The 17,896-nt window shown below is 39.7% G+C and overlaps 1 protein-coding gene across 1 annotated transcript in view; it reads right to left on the bottom strand.

Moving 5' to 3' along the window:
- BTBD16 (BTB domain containing 16) overlaps positions 1–17,616 on the bottom strand; it is a 39,734-nt gene extending 22,118 nt beyond the window's left edge. Inside the window, exons 1-10 of the mRNA XM_088132586.1 lie at positions 17,510–17,616; positions 16,588–16,654; positions 12,741–12,956; positions 9,552–9,570; positions 9,011–9,070; positions 8,806–8,911; positions 7,375–7,529; positions 4,226–4,340; positions 1,866–1,935; positions 422–552 (exon numbers count right to left, since the gene is read on the bottom strand). Of these exons, the coding sequence (XP_087988712.1) occupies positions 422–552; positions 1,866–1,935; positions 4,226–4,340; positions 7,375–7,529; positions 8,806–8,911; positions 9,011–9,070; positions 9,552–9,570; positions 12,741–12,956; positions 16,588–16,654; positions 17,510–17,616 (1,046 nt within the window). The remainder of the gene's footprint in view (positions 1–421; positions 553–1,865; positions 1,936–4,225; positions 4,341–7,374; positions 7,530–8,805; positions 8,912–9,010; positions 9,071–9,551; positions 9,571–12,740; positions 12,957–16,587; positions 16,655–17,509) is intronic.
- Positions 17,617–17,896: the final 280 nt, after the last annotated feature.

Below are 17,896 nucleotides of genomic sequence, written 5' to 3'. Positions count from 1 at the left end.
AAATGCAATTATTAATGCTACAGCTTGCATCTTCCTGAGAATTCTACCTTTCTTTTTTAAGCAAATGTATAAGGAGTTATAACACATGATTCTGAAGAATAACTTGAAAACATAAAATAATCTTCTGGTACTTTAGACTAACATGTTTATAATCATATAACAAGGTCTTCACAGATCACAATTAACTTCAGCAGTGGCAACTGTCGATCCTTAGAAGCCTCAACTGCACTCAGATCACTGCACAGGAGTGATACCAAGTACAGGGGTAAGTGCACATGTAAGAAAGTGTGCCTGTGTGTAAATACAGCATGCAACTCACCACAAAGTGTGCTTATACATTATCTTGGTGGATTATTACTAAATCTAATGAGATCAAATCTATATTCCAGGAAGCACTCCTTTTGACCAAGTACTTTCTGACCTTGGAGATTTAAGCACTTTCTGTAGCAGCTCCAATGGCAGCTTCCGCAGGTAAATCTGGGAGCCAAGCTGTGGGACAAGGTTTACTTCAATCCATCTTTCACAGTCAGTGATCAAGGAAGGTTGCTTATACTGTTTCCAAAAAAAGGAGGGGGGGGGGAGAGAGAAGTTAAAGAAACTCTGAACTCTAGAACCATCTTGTGGTGGAAACTGGAAATTAAACCAGTGCATCTGTATATGAGTGGAGACAAAAAGAACATTCATTTCTTTTTGAATGACATTTTAATAGTTGCAAATCTAATCTTATAAAATGAAAGTGCAACTAATTCATTTAGAATTCCCACACCAGGAAGCTGTGATTTTCAGATCTCTGTTGAGTTTGTACTCTGTGCTAAGCCTCTGTACTGTCTGTGAAAAATATCCCTGGCCAGACTGAGTGGCTTTTGAGTCCTGCTGGTTCTAGGTCTATGCCATCTTTGGTGCTGGATGGTGTGGTACTGCCCCAGACAGACCTGGTACGCAATCTGGAGGTCCTCCTAGACTCACAACTCCTGCTCGAAGAGCAGGTGGCAGTTGTGTCTAGGAGAGCATTTGCACCGCTTCGGGTTGTGCACCAGTCGGGCCCCTTCCTGGATTGGGAGGTTTTGCTTACAGTCACTCATGCCCTAGTCACCTCCAGACTGGACTACTATAATACGCTGAATGTGGGGCTGCCCTTGAAGAGTATCTGGAAGCTTCAACTGGTGCAGAATGAGGCAACAGAGGCACTTATGTCTGTTCCTAGAAGAGCACATATTACACCTCTGCTCCGCGAGCTGCATTGGCTGCCAGTTTGCTTCCAGGTCCAAGTCAGGGTGCTGGTTTTGACCATTAAAGCCCACCATGGCATGAGGCTGGGTTATCTGAGGGACTGCCTCTCCCCAATTACATCAGCCCGTCCCATTAGATCTGGTAGGGATGGTATGCTACGTGTTCCATTGGCCAGGGACTTGCATTTGGTAGTGGTGCAAATCCCTTCTCTGCTGTGGCTCCCTCCTTGTGGAGCATTCTCCCCCCTGAAGTGAAGCGCACCCCTTCCCTGCTGTCATTTAGAAAGTCCCTCAAGATCTGGTTGTGTCATCAAGCCTGGGGATCTTTGGGAACCGGAGATATTCTTACTTAGATGGCTCCACTGTGACTGATATTCTTGCTATTTCTGTGGGGTTTGTATATTTTTTAAAAATTGATAATATTCTTATTGTAATCATTCCTTTTGATCCTTTTATAATGATTGTTTTTATCTAGTTGCTGTTTTATTCAATTGTTGCATGCCTTTGGTGAGATGGGCGGCCATATAAATGTGATGAATGAATGAATGAATGACCATATGCCTGTTAATACACAGTAGGGCAGCACTACTGTATATATTAGCTACTTTAAAAAAACTCATTAAGTTTGCAGCTCACCTTGCAGCCTGCAGTATAATATCTACAGACATTGGCTGAGCAAATGCTTCTCCTCATGACCTGGATGCACCTGGAGGGCAGAAGAAATTGAGTTAAAAGTGAGAAGACGGTTAAGGGGAGAACCAGAAGAAGGAAGTGCAAGACACAAGTAATCATTCTAGTCTTTGGCTCTCTACAAGCAAATGCCCACCAGATGCAATGGAACTGCAAGTCTCAGAATTATCTTAGCCACCCAGTCTCTCAGTGATTCTTTAAAGAATCTGCTTGGAGAAGGCGATTTCAGGGATTTCAGTGTGAGTTAGGGATGAATTTATCTTCCTGACCCTTCTTACCCAGCTTAGCCCACTCAGTAGCATTTTTGTCCTCTCAGGGAGCATAGGCGACTGCTGCTGCAGGGAAACAATGTTTGTTTGGTTTGGTTACCTCCTGTTTAATTACATACAACACGATTCTCTCAGGGACAGTATGATTTGTACTTTGGACAAATACTCTAACTCTCTGGAGGACAATTCAGGCTGCCTGCCCCACCTCCCTCCGGTGTGGTCCAGATAAAAATGGCTGCTCCTTTGAAGTTTCCCTTTTGTAACCTCCATTAGCAAAAAGTAGCTATTTAGAGTTGCTGGCCAATCTGAATTTGTATAAAAGCCATTTAGGGCCAAGCTAGAAATGAAGGGAAATCAACATATTCTGTGTTTTTAAAACAAAATTTAAGGGGAAGGGGAAATTAACCCAAGACATCACACCAGGACAGGAATTAAACAATTCATTCCTTTCTGTTCCCTTTCCTCAAATCATGCCCCCCCGCCCCCGCTCGCCCACAGCAATGGAAAATAATATTTCCATCAAAGCAAATAGCAGCTTTATGAGGACAGCTAGGATGGTGTCAATCTTCCCAGGTAAACCAGACAGGAAACATGATCAGATGAGCTAATTCTACTTTATTGGAAGGCTACATTAACAGAATTTCTCTCTCCATCTCCTCTACACCCTGAGAAATTAGAGAGGGTCCCTTCTGAGCCTCTTATCCTTCCTATATGTAGCTGTGGACCATACCCTCTCTTATCTGACTGTTCCCTAGGCAGCATCTCTTTGCCCTGTTTCTCACGGTCTTTCTCACATACCATTACAGATGGTGACAAATCTATGGATATGAAAGCATTTTAAAAACTCTGCCCCAATGCCAGAAGCTTGATATAATGTTCTCTACCTACAATAATTGTTAACTTTTTCCTTTCAAGACTTATTTACTCAGTCTTTCAGCTATAACTGTACACTGTGCACAAAGTTTCAAATTTATCTTATTGAAGAGAGAAGAGAGAAAGAGAACCTCTTCAGGATGCTAATTTGTGCACCAGGCACCATTGTTTCATCACAAAACTTTATTTGCATAGTTGTGGCAACTTGCAAATTTAAACTTTCCTGTGAGTGAATGCTCACTCATATTACCACTTCTCTAGCAGTATAAAGCAGAAGTTCATCAATGTCTTAAAAATATACTTCATCCATTAATTTCTGAGATAAAATTATTTTTTTTCAAGATCAGGAAGTCAATGTTGGAGACAGATTTTTATAAGGCAGTTTTAAAAATATACAACTCAGATTATTCATTCCATCTTTCCTGGCAGGCAGAGAGCATCATCTTGTGCTCTTGCTGGGTGACAGACAGATATATTTCAATCATTCTCTCACTCTAATATTGCTGGCTTCAAGAGAATTATGGGAATACAGAAAATTTTGCCAATAATAAATATTAAAAAGCTGGTCTAGAAGTTCAGCTACAAGAAGATGCAAAACATCACTGCATCACATTGGGTGCTTAACATAAGCAAATTTGCTTGATATATTTATTATTCTACAGCAGCATTCTTCAATCTAGCAGTCTTCAAATGTATTGGACATCACTTCCCATAATCCCAATGGCTTATGGGAGCATGGTCATTGGCTGCACTGTATTGTGGTTAGAGGTTATGGGAGGTGACTTTGAATACATTTGTAAGGCCGCAAGTTTAGCGAAGGCTGTTCTACAATATTACTAGAGAAACAATAGTTTAGGTCAGGAGTGGGGAATCTATTGTTCTCCAATATTGTTGAATTTCTCCTCAACCTCAGACAACATGGGAAGGATTCTAGAAGATAAAGTTCACCAAAATTTAGAAGGCCACAAGTTTCCAACTCCTGCCCTAATTACACTTGGCACTTAAGTATAAATATAGTTGTTTAAACATGACTTTTGGATATACTTTGGCTGATGAAAGCTGACATTCCACTCAGAACATTTTTGTAATAAGAGGAGTGCCACTGCACAGTTTACTCCCCAAATCTCAAACGAATTGTATTCTGGTATGTCAAAATCTACTTACTTTTGGAAAAGGCTAGGGAACTGTAACACTTCTGCTGCAGCCAGAATACCCAGAACATCTTCTTCATTCACTTCTGGTTCAGAATGGTACAAGTTCTTGAGCGCAATAGCAAAGGCTTCATCATATCAAGAGAATATGCAAATAAACACGTCAGTATAAATATAACAAGTTGTCAGCAAGATCTTTGGTCCTGAACAGAATATTTATTCAGACTACTATAGAAACACACACACACACAATATATATATACAGTGGTACCTCGGGATACGAACGCCTCTACTAACGAACATTTCGGGTTACGACCAGCTTCGGCAGGAAAAATTTATCTCGGGTTACGAACTCGCCTCGACTTACGAACCGGATCCGCGGCCATTTTCCCTGCTGCCACGCGGTCGCGGCTTCCTGTGGGCGAGGTCGCAGTAGCAAGGAGACGTTTGGTGAGGCTTGTGGTGTGTTTTGCAGTGTTTTGTGAAGGTTTTTGGTATGCGTGTTAGCATGACTCCAAAGAAAATGCAGAGCAGGCTTGGGGGGAGTAAGGCTCTGAAGAGAAAAGTGATGATCGAGCTGAAGAAGGAAATTATAGAAAAGCACGATCGTGGCATTCGTGTGACTAATCTGGCCTCGGAGTACAAGATGGCGAAGTCGACCATCTCGACTATTCTCAAGAATAAAGATGCCATCAGAGGAGCTGATGTGGCAAAAGGAGTGTCGATCTTAACGAGGCAGAGGACACCAGTGCTGGAAGAAGTGGAAAAGCTGTTGTTGGTGTGGCTGAATGAGAAACAGCTGGCAGGCGATAGCGTGAGTGAGGCTATGATCTGCGAGAAAGCCAGGAAGCTGCACAGTGATTTGCTGCAGACAAACCCCTCTACCAGTGCAGCAAGTGAGGAATTTAAAGCCAGCAGAGGCTGGTTTGAGAAATTCCGAAAGAGAAGTGGCATCCACAGTGTGGCAAGACCTGGTGAGGCTTCCAGTTCTGACAAGGCTGCTGCAGAAGCCTACAAGAAAGAATTTGAGGACTTCATGAAGGCGGAAGGGTATGTCGCTGAGCAAGTGTTCAACTGCGACGAGACAGGGCTCTTCTGGAAGAAGATGCCAAAGAGAACCTACATCACGCAGGAGGAAAAGGCACTGCCAGGGTACAAGCCCATGAAGGACAGATTGACCCCTTTGCTGTGTGCAAACGCAAGCGGCGACCTGAAGATTAAGGCGCTACTCGTGTACCATTCCCAGACCCCTTGTGCATTCAGGGAGCACAATGTGAACAAGGCCAGACTGCCTGTCATGTGGAGGGCCAATGCGAGAGCGTGGGTCACAAGGCAGTTGTTCATGGAATGGCTGCACGAGGTGTTCGCACCAGCGTTAAAAAATACCTGTCTGAGAACCAGCTGCCTGAAAGGTGCCTTCTCCTGATGGACAATGCCCCGGCACACCCTCCAGCCTTGGTGGGTGACATGGATGCCGAGTACGACTTCATAAAGGTCAGGTTCCTCCCCCACAACACGACATCTCTTCTGCAGCCCATGGACCAGCTAGTGATCTGCAACTTCAAGAAGTTGTACACAAAGGCGCTCTTCACCAGGTGTTTCAATGTCACCGAAGAAACATCCTTGACTCTCAAAGAGTTTTGGAAAAAACATTTCAGTGTCCTCCACTGCATCAGCCTCATTGACAAAGCCTGGGAAGATGTCACCTGCCGGACCTTAAACTCAGCCTGGAGGAAACTGTGGCCAGAATGTGTTGCTGGACATGAGTGTGAAGGATCTGATGCAGAGGTAGTCGAGGAGATTGTGTCCATGGGCAACAGCATGGGTCTGGTTGTGGATGATGCGGACATAGAGGAGCTTGTTGAGGACCATAAGGAGGAGCTGACTACAGAAGAACTTGCTCAGCTCCAGAGTGAGCAACAGAAGGCACTGGGCGAGGAGCATTCCACTGAGGAAGAGGAGGAGGGGGAAGAGGTGAGCTGTGATGCGATAAAGTCCATCATGGAGAAATGGAATGAGTGCCAGGATTTCATTGAGAAGCACCACCCCAACAGAACTGTGACAAGCAGAGTGCTGAATCTTATGAACGATAATGTGTTCTCTCATTTCCGGAGGGTTATGCAGTGCAGGAAAAAACAACTGACTTTAGACAGGTTTTTCCCCAGAACTGAGCCTGCAGCTAAGAGGCAAAGAAGAGAGGAAACCCCTGAAGGGGACTCTCCCTCCAACCAATAACTGCCTTCCCACCCCATTCTCCCTCTTCATGCTGTGCCAGTTGCACTGTTTTTCAAGTTTTTGTGATGTAAAAATAAAATGCATATGTTTCAGAACAGATTGTACTTTACATTGAACCTTATGGGGAAATTGCCTCGGGTTGTGACCAAATTCGGGCGGAGGGCGGAACGGATTAACCGTATTTACATTGAACCTTATGGGGAAATTTGCCTCAGGTTGCGACCAAATTCGGAGGGCGGAACGGATTAACTGGATTTACATTGAACCCTATGGGAAAATTTGCTTCGGGTTACGACCAACTCGGGATACGTCCAGAGTCACGGAATGGATTAAGTTCGTATCCCGAGGTACCACTGTATATATTAGTTGCTCCCATCACCAATGATTTTAAATAACAGATGGATACCAAAAACCCCTTTCTCAGTACCCATGCTTTGTGGTCCAAAGCAGATTCTGAAAAGGCTGTTCATTGTTTATAATATCTAGAGAACACAAAACAATGCAGTCTCTTGGAAGGCATAGAATACAGGTAGGACACTGAGATCAGTACAGCTGTTTTCATGAAAGGAGCATGAGAAACAGATTGAGTTCCATTCTTTTCCACTTATTATTAGTACTATATGCTCATCATAAGGTTGGGGATGGGGCGTCCATCGCTTTCTAGAGGTTACATCTGTTCCCGTTAATCCCAACAGGCACAGCTAATGTTCACACATGGGAATTTTATTTGGCCCCATATATTTTTATTAATTTTTAAAAGTTTTAAACCAATTCAGTCTTAAATGACTCTAGCTGATAAAGTGGGGAAAGATTTAAAAAAATATACTAACGAGTACAGGTACTACAGTGAGAGATATAACTGGCCTGTGAAACACTTTAATACCTATAGCAAACAGTCAATTCATAGAGTTAGATAGTTTGCATTACCAAACCGAGTGACATCTTGATCAGTAATCTTCAAAACAATGGTGACTCTGGGCAAATTTTCCTTCTGTTTGCAGAATTCGTCAAGTTTATGACCAGTTAGCAGACATCGTTTATAACAATGGATTTCTGCCAAAAACATTGGAAACACAGAAAAACTGAAGTAGAGACTATAAAAATGCAGAATATGTGGCCTATTCAAGGCAATGGTGAACTGAGGAAAGTGTCTAAATTATTTATTTTATAATAAGATATTTTGGCTACTAATATACTGGGAGTTTAATAGTTCATGATATTTTAGTTGTTATTTTCAAAGAACCAAATGTCTTTTCTAATATTTTCTATCTTAGAACATCTTGATTGCTCATATAAGAAGAGGGAGAAATGTAAAAATAGGCAAATACCAACACTAATTTTTTTTTTTTTATAATGTTTTTTTTATTTTTACAACAAACACAAAACAAACATGAACAAACAAAAACATAAAAAGGCATAAAAAAGCATCTTCCATTTTATACCGTGTGTCAACCAGTTAAACTCGTTGGTGCCCCTTTCATAATCTTAAATTCTCATATCATCTATTCAAAATATACTTGTATACTTATCAATTAACAATTATTAATCATTCATAGCTAATCTATAAAATCATATATTACAAAAAATTTTAACTTTCAATAGAATTAGTAATACATCTCCATCTATCTATTATATGTGTATATATATAATAATTAATATCAAATTTCTATTATAAAATTTCCTAATCTATTACATTACTATATTTTCTCATCTAATCATTAATAAAAACAAATCCCGTGTCATATAAAATTGCTTATCTTCTTACTCTAATTTCAGATCTCAATTTAACTCATCTCTGCACATTCCATAATTTTGAATAACTTCCTCCTGCATAAGTACTTTTTAATTTTTCCAGTTCTTAAGAGTTACAATTCTAACCAATATCAGTTACAGTATCAATTACAATTCTAACCAAGTTACAGTTCTAACCAGATTTCACTACATGTTATACAATTTTTAACTATATATCTCAGATTTATACTTTATTCCAGCGCTTGCATGATTTTGAGTTCACCCTTTTCATTCAATATCCCAAAATATCTGGCTGTTCATTCCTTTTTTCTATATTATTGGATAAGAGAAAGCAATAATAAGTGTCCTTTTGAACATTCTGCTTTTGGAAGCTTCTGTCAGTTCCATCATTGTTGTATTCCCCTACCAACACTAATTTTTAATCCTCTAATCCCAGTTGGAAAAATATGACTGTGGATTTCTGGTTTAGAGTCAGTGAGTATCATTAAAATTCTCTGACTGTAAACCACTGTGAATTAAACACATCTATAGACATATAAAACATAAATTTGGGAACATCTACCAATACCTTTTTTAGGCTTCGGTGGGCTTTTTGAGTTTGGGGACTCACTATTCTGTACTGCTTCAGCAAGAAGCTGTGAAAGTACATGGGACTTAAATAAATACATTCGATGAAGTTCCCATTCATAGCCCAAACAGTCCAAGGTTACATCTGAAGAGAGAGAGGGAAGATGGTTAGAAGACATAGCTACTTTCTGGGAGATGAAAAGTCAATCACTGCAGCTTATGTATCTCAGATCATACTGCTTACCTGGTTCCATGCCTTCTGTGATCTTCTGTGTATAAGAAAAAAGCACCTCATTGGGAGATCCTTGGTGGGAGAATATCCTCAGTGAAAAAAAAAAGGTGATGAAACCATTATTTTAATGCACTTAATTTGATTAAAAGCTGTTATATACATAGCACACTCTAAATTAAACTTCCCAAACCAGATATATCAGGACTGAAATTTTTGGGGTCGTGCTGGCAGGGAATTTAGAAGGTACAGCCCCAACCCATCTGGAGGATTGGACTTAAGTGAAAAATAGCTGATATTTTTGATCTGAACTTGCTCTAAAATTATCTATCTGATGCAGTAATAATTACCAAGTGTAAAGTGACCTGTGTAAACTCATCTGGACATTAGAAATTCAGCCCTGTGAGTAGTAAGATTATAAGAGAGATTAGTAGCAGTTTGCTAAATGTCTATTGATGCCTCTAACTTAAGGTTCATCTAATATATACATATATACATAACACACTTATTTTCCAACTTTGTTTCCACCAATCAATGAGAACCAATGGCAACTTACTTTGGAGGTAACCCTGTAACTAATGATAAATTTCAGGTTACAGTTGTATATTCTTCAGTTAAATTCAGTCAAATACATAACACCATTATGCATTTGGGGACATCTTACATGTGCGTGATGGACATGAATCAGTGTTTTTCAAACTTGGCAACTTTAATATATGTGAACTTCAACTCCCAGAATTCTCCAGCCAGCAGGAACTGAAGTCCGCCCATCTCAAAGTTGCCAAGTTTGAAAACCACTGACATATATAAAACTTTCTCAACCTGATTCTGCCCGATTCAACTCCCAGAATGTCTACTTAGAAGAGCACCAGGTTGGAAAAGATTTAGCAATACATTCTCTCAATAATGTATATTCTTACTATGAAACATAATGGAACCATGATCTTTGGTTGCTTTCATATGATATATTACCTTCTGCATCACATATAAGCCTGAGCTATGCTATCAATAATTTCCATCTGGCAGAGTGTTATAATAAGAACTACTCCTGGCTGGTACCTCGGTCTGTGTTTGATTTTGGGAGGTATAGTTGAAAAAGAATGCCTGCTTGATTCTTTGAGAAGTTCTGCACCTACTTTCCAGGCCACATGTTCTTCCCCCAGAGGCACAGGTGTATCAGCTGGACAGTTGGAAAAAAAAATGCAAGGAAGTATTTCAGTAACCATAAGGTAGCCTTGTTGCCTTGTGTGTAATATAAACGCAGCCCATGAAATTAATTTATGGTTCTCGCTTTTTATGGTCAGCCCAGAAAACTGGCTTGTTATTTATTTATTTATTTAGTCAGCTTATGTAGCTGCCCACTTGACATGCAACTCAGGGCAGTGTACAATTAAAATGACAAATCACCCTACAAAAATAAAATATAAGAAAATGTAAAGCAAGTTTTGTCAGAAGCAATTCAGTAAAACAAGGAATCTTGACAGGTTCACAAGACCTTCTGATCCAATGCCTGGAGGGCGGGGGGGGGGGGGGGCAGGGAAACCAGGTCTTCAGGCTGGCTGGCCAGCTAGCAAGAATTATACAGATCTCTGGAGAAATACTGTTCCATACGGCAGGAATTTGTTATTGTTAACTGAATAAATAGTGATTAAAGTGAATCATCTGAACACAGCTGTAAGGATTGGGGCTTGTAGATGGGACCCTATTTTCTACCTCATTTCAAGTCCTCATGTGCTCAAGCAAACATCCCCAGTTCCTCATAGTACTTTATTTCTATATCTATTTCCTTATCATCCTAGTAATTTTCTTGTGAACCTGCTCCAGGTCAGGAGTATCCGCAACATAAAAACAGGCAGGAGTTCGATCACATGGTTGTGGTTACAATCTTGACTTTTTGGACCTTCTCATTGCAGACACCCCTGCTTAGTTTCTCCATTTTCTACTTTCTGAAGTTCAATACCCAGAACTGGATGCAGTAGTCCAAGTGTGGTTTAACCCATGCAAAGTATTGTGCAATTGAGCAATTACTTCCCATGATCTAGATACGATGCTTCTATTACTGCATTCTGAGATTGCATTGAACTGTTCAATTGTTGCACCACGCTGCTTGCACATGTTTAGTTGTCCAGCAAGAATCCTAGATTCTTTGTTCATGCATTGCATCAGATCTCCCCAATCTCATACTGCTTTCTTGTCTGTCTTTCTTTTTTTTCCTATTCAGATGCAGTTATTCTTGCCATTTTAATGTTCAAGCCTGTTAATGTCATTATGTGTTGTTATAGAATTGGGTGGCCTTATAAATTTAAATAAATAAATGAAGTTGTCCTCTAAGGTGTTAACCAATCCCCTAGCTTGAAAATCATCTGTAAATTTAATAAGTCTCCTTTCCATTTCATCCCTTAAATGATTTATAATTCTGTTGAGTAGTGTATGGCAGGTGATGAGCCCTGGGGGACATCACTCAATATGCAACTATTTACGAGAAGCAGTTGGGTGACCTTGTTCAACCAGCTGTAAGTGTACTGGATCATTGTCCCCTCAAGCCCATTTTTATCCATATTTTCCATAAGAATATCATGTGAGACTACCAGACACTTTATTGAGATTAAGTTATGCTATGTCTACAGCATTCTTTTGGTCTTTCTAGCTAGTAACTCTGTCATAGAAGGATATCTGGTAATGTTGGCGTTCTTTTCTATGTGCTCATAGATATGTAGCTTGACAGTCTGTTCTGATATTTTGCCCAGTACAGAAGTTAACTGGCCTTTAGTTTCCTGGTCCTCCTCTTTCACCTTTTTGAATATCTGGTCTTAGTTTGATCTTCTGTAGACTTTTGACACCTCACCAGTTCTCTAACATTTTTCAAAGTTTATAGTCAGATGTTGTGTGAATACTTCTGCCAGTCCCTTCAGTGTTGCAGTGGGGATTAATTTGTCAGGCCTTGAAGATTTACATTCATTTAGGGTAGCAAGGCAGGTTCTAACTATGTCTTCATTAATCCTGACCTTCTCCCTCCCCCACCTCCTCAGTCATGTTAAGAAGGGCTCTCTCTCCTTCTCAGAGAAGAGAGACAGAAATAAGAGGTTGAACAGGTCTGCCCTATCTCTATTCTCTGTTTTCACTTTCCCCTTTCCAACCAACCACCAACCTTAGTGGCTCTTTTTCTGTGGACAAGCTAAAACACTTCCTACTATATTTTGCATTCGTTGGTGGCCTTACCTGGCCATGACCTTTAACCTCCCTGACTGCATCCCTGTTGGCTTGGGCTACCTGTTTAAACTTTTTATATATTAGCTTCTGCTTTTATTTCCTATAATTCTCCATTTTGCTTCTTGGATACTCATCCATAAAGTCCTCTTAAAACTATTCCCATTTTTTTTTCCTTCTCACAGAGATCATTTCTATCTGCTCTTTCAGTTTTTTCAACAAAAGAATCCACACAAAATTGTGATTGCCCTGGCCAACCTAGGTTACTTGCTATATCAGCAGATGGGTTGGGAGGACGTTCCCCAAAACTCAAGGATTCACAATCCCAGTGACACTTAAAAAGAGAGTCCTATTTTAAAAAGCATTTAAGAACTGGAATAACATTTCCCACTAAACCATTATATGTCTTATTGTTCTGGCTTCACACAGTATATGAACCCATGCATTGTGCTTGTTAGCAAATGAAGGTTAAAACAAATAATCCCTTATTGTGGAGTCTGAACCCAGCCAGTATTTCTTAGCAAATGAAGGTTAAAACAAATAATCCCTTATTGTGGAGTCTGAACCAGCCAGTATTTCTAGTTATCACTTTACCTGACATTATTCTCATCAAGTTCTCATGAAGACCAGTTCGTTTAGCTTTATTAGTTTGTGAAATTCCTAGTAAGTCACAGCTTAGGCTGAATGGAAATTGCCAGCGATTGGTGAGTCCAGCTTGATTGCGGAAGAAACGTTTTTTCACAGGTGCTGGAATCTTAAATAAAAGCATTTTTATACCCTAGGACATTCATTATATGTATATTAAAAATGTCTATAGGTCCTAGAGGTGAAAAAGAGTGTTATTTCTTGCCCTTATACCTTATTTAATGGTTTTCCTTGAAAAAACTGATTGACTGTCTTAGAAACAGGTGCTGGAATAAGGGCCATCCAGAGAGTCTATTTTTCCCTTTGTTTCAGCCAAGACAGACAATAGTCAGAGATATGACAGTTGTTGGACAATTGTTTATTCACTAAGGCAAAATTGAAAGTGAATTCTTTATCATTCTGAGGAGAATTAAATAAATCTCTATGAGACTACCAAAATTTCCCCAAGGAAACCCACCATCCTCCTCACTCTAATGCAAAAGAAAAATAAAATCTGAGCCAAAAATTCTCATTGAAAGTTTTGGTGAAAATGGATGGGTGAAAGGCACTGGGAGGCAAGAAGTAGGCCTGTGTGAAGCAACATACACCACGTGCACAATTATTAGGCAAGTGAGTATTTCGACCATATCATCATTTTTATGTATATTTCCCACCTCCAAGCTGTATAAACCTAAATGCTTATTGGATATAAGCATATTAGCTGATGTGTATTTGTGTAATGAGGGAGGGTGTGGCCTAAGGAGATCAACATCCTATATCAAGGTGTGCATAATTATTAGGCAGCTTCTTTTCCTCAGGCAAAATGGGCCAAAAAAGAGATGTAAGTGACTCTGAAAAGTCAAAAATTGTAAAAAGTCTTTCAGAGAGATGCAGCACTCTTGAAATTGCTAAGATATTGGGGCGTGACCACAGAACCATCAAACGTTTTGTTGCAAATAGTCAACAGGGTAGCAAGAAATGTGTTGAGAAAAAAAGGCGCAAATTAACTGCCAAAGATTTGAGAAGAATCAAACGTGAAGCTACCAGGAACCCATTATCCTCCAGTGCTGTCATATTCCAGAACTGCAAGCTACCTGGAGTGCCCAGAAGTACAAGGTGTTCAGTGCTCAGAGACATGACCAAGGTAAGGAAGGCTGAAACTCGACCACCACTGAACAAGACACATAAGTTGAAATGGCAAGACTGGGCCAAGAAATATCTGAAGACAGATTTTTCAAAGGTTTTATGGACTGATGAGAGTGACTCTTGATGGACCAGATGGATGGGCCCATGGCTGGATCAGTAATGGGCACAGAGCTCCACTTTGACTCAGACGCCAGCAAGGTGGAGGTGGGGTACTGGTATGGGCTGGTATTATTACAGATGAGCTAATTGGACCTTTTCGGGTTGAAGATGGACTCAAAATCAACTCCCAAACCTACTGCCAGTTTTTAGAAGACACCTTCTTCAAGCAGTGGTACAGGAAAAAGTCTGCATCTTTCAAGAAGACCATGCTGGTTATGCAGGACAATGCTCCATCGCATGCATTGAAGTACTCCACTGCATGGCTAGCCAGTAAAGGCCTCAAAGATGAAAGAATAATAACATGGCCCCCTTCCTCACCTGATCTAAACCCTGTTGAGAACTTCTGGGCTGTTCTCAAATGGGAGATTTACAGTGAAGGAAAACAGTACACCTCTCTGAACAGTGTCTGGGAGGCTGTGGTTGCTGCTGCACAAAAAGTTGATCGTCAACAGATCAAGAAACTGACAGACTCCATGAATGGAAGGGTTATGACTGTTATTGCAAAGAAGGGTGGCTATATTGGTCACTGATTTTTTGTTTGAAATTTCAGAAATGTTTATTTGTAAATTTTGAGTTGTTTGTTTATTATTCTCACTTTAACAGATGAAAATAAACAAGTGAGATGGGGGAATTTTCGTTTTTCATTTAATTGCATAATAATTCTGCACACTAATAGTTGCCCAATAATTGTGCACACATAGATATGCTCCTAAGAAAGCCAAGACCTCACTTTTACTTTCTTAAATATTCAGGTTTGAGGTTTATTAACATTTTGGATTGACCGAGAGCACTGTAGTTGTTCAATAATGAAATTCGTCCTCAAAAATACAACTTGCCTAATAATTGTGCACACAGTGTAGATACATCTTGACAAAGTGATTTATCCTGTAAAGATGACATGCTTTACTTCACTGAAACAAAAACACTCTTAATTTGTCTCAACACATCAATTTGGATGCCCTTGAATTGCTTTGAGCAGTCTGGTAGGAAAAGTCTCTTCTTAGCCTTCTCCTCCAGCAATGCCAATGTCCTTCAAAGCTGGGTACCTTTAGGATTTGCTGAAGCTACCCAGTTGAGGTGGCTTTTGGTGTGGTCAGGTTTCCCTTCTTAGCCATCTGGACTGGAAATAGATCATCTGAGGAATGAGGCTGTAAGAGTTCTGGTTAATAGTTGTTGTTAGAAGGAAAACTAAAAATGCAACACAAGCATTCCAATGAATACTCTACTTTCAAATGAGAAACCTATATTAGGCAATTTATGACAAGAAAACCCATAACCATTTTCTTGTGCTTTTTTATCCAGAGGGGAAGAAGCTTGCCGCTTTTGTAAAGTCATAGTAGTCTCCATCTGACCATTGTTATTTCCTTTCTCAGTATGAAACATAATACTTGCAGGATGATCTAGGATGGCCATTTCAGCACATGCTGGTATCTCCCTTATGTTGTCTGAGCTTTGCCCACTATAGTGTTAATGTGCATTCCAGTTCTTAATGAAGAAAGGTCAAATATAATATAAAATATTATTATCCTATACAGCTGTGGGTGAGAAGTTAGCAAAGAGTTCATCTAGAAAGATTACAAATCAGTAGGGAAGAACAAGAGTACAGCTTGATGGAAGGAGACATGAGAAAAACTGGTTCATATATCATGCTAAGTCATAATATGATTTTTTTGTGGCTAAGCATATTGACTGAACCCAAAAACTGTGGTTTATTAAAGTAACCATAGTTAAGAAAACTATGGCTTAATATTACCTTAGAACCTAATCTCTGTGTCAAGAAGGCAGGTGGAGAAAGACAGAGGACCAACAAACAAAAAACTGAAGGTAGCAGTGAAGGAAACAGGATTTCATGAAAATTTCATGCTGAATTAAAGAAAAAAGGGGATCTGTAATGTTGATGGAATGGAGCTTGAAATGCAGGAGATCTAGTCAAGGAATTAAGGTTTGGGGCAAAAAGACAAGGGATAATGAATTTTTAATATTGACTGCAAGCCTCTAGTACAGCAGAATTATCTTTGCTTCTTCCAGTAGTGTAGTTAACTGAGGCACATACAGTTTGCAGCATCGCTTTTACTAGTAAATTTTGTAAATACATAGGAATAATATAGTAGAGTCTTTAGTTCATGTAAGCTAAATTATTGTGCAATTGTATATATGATACAACTTTTATATCTGAGCTAAGACATTCAGATAACCTCTGGATGGCATCATATACACAATTGCACTGTGACCTATATACCTCAGTTTATAACTCTAATGAAAGAATCACAGGTAATAATGAGTGGTCAATTGGATATTAATAGTCCAGGTAAGGCAGTCCTAAGATATGACTATTCCGTTTTCAATTCATTGAATTGTATGGGATTATGTCATTAACTTAATTCGGGAGTAGGTATTCTATAGCATTCAGTGTATCATTTTCCTTTGATGCCATCGCCATCAGAAGCTACACTTACCTTTGATATCTCTTTCTCGTATGGTGAAAGTCCTCCCAGAGATACAAAGGGAGCTGATAGCAGATAACTAAAGATGAAGAAGGTATAATCAGTGCCACACCAAGGAAGGCTGCAGAGGTAAAACTAAGTTTACATAACCTCCCTCTCAAATTCTTTTCTATCTGTAGTACAATTCTTTTCTATATATAAAGTAGCCCATACAAAAGCAAGTGAAGATTTTGTCCTCTATTCTTTTACTGTCATGTAATTTTAACTTATGTGAAAGTGGGACATTCGATAAGTAGATGAAAGCAGTATCCTGTGAGGAGTTGAGCCAGTCATCATGACCTTTATCACGAGACCTCTTTATCCTATTCCTTCTGTTAAGATGCAAGAAAGCCTCACTCTGACATACAAAAGCCCCCCAAAGTCTCTCCAAAGCTTGCTACAAAATTATAACATTAATGTGATACATAATATGTAGCGAATAATTATATTAACTGTATTGAATCATTAAATATTAATGAATTTAAATTCTAATTTAAATGTAAATATTGTTTACATTTAAATTACAATAGATATAGTTTCAGTCCTGCCCTCATTTATTTTTGGGAGCATAGTTCTCAAACAGCAAGTGTGGCCTCAGCCTGAGGGAACCTGTACTCTAAGAACATAATCCATATCCTATGGAATGCCTGGAATTTTCTATCACAGCCTCTCCCAACTTGGTGCTCTTCAGTGTGTTGGACTTCACTCCCCGTCAGCCCTAGACATGCTGTCTAAGACTAATGAGATGTACAGCCCAACATGCTGGAATGGTATCAGGCTGGGGAAGGCTTATCTGCTAACTGACATGCCTAGAAGCAAACACCAAGAAGTCATTCCCTTTGCCATCCACTTGACCATTCCAAACATGTATTTGGAAGCGTTAGCTTCTACTTACAAGCGTGCTGTGTTATCCGAAGCCATTGTTTCAGGAACAAAGGAAGAGAATTGAAACAAGTCCAGGGAATTCTGTTTTTTTGCATAAAGATGCTTGTAGTGAGCCATATGGCAAGGCATTCAAAAATGGTACACTAGTTTATTGTTAATATTCAGGTGGAATAACTAAGAGCTGCTGAAGAGAAGCTCACCAGCCCCTTCCAATTTTCTCTCCAACATTCTCCTTCAAAAGAAAAAGACGTCTGGCATCAATATAATCAACAAATGAGAGGGTCTACATACATATAAGCCAGTATTGTGACATCTTACCTCACTGTGGCATCACAATACAGCCTCAGCAGTATCCACTTTCGATCACTTTGATCAGAATTCTGCCAATCTTACCCAG

Source organism: Python bivittatus, unplaced genomic scaffold (genome assembly GCF_059951505.1).
Source record: "Python bivittatus isolate LINGU-HERP-01145 unplaced genomic scaffold, Pbiv_v1 ctg000980_np1212, whole genome shotgun sequence".
Lineage (NCBI taxonomy): Eukaryota > Metazoa > Chordata > Lepidosauria > Squamata > Pythonidae > Python > Python bivittatus.
Note: the sequence above shows the minus strand (reverse complement) of the source record. Positions and strands in the feature narration are given on the sequence as shown.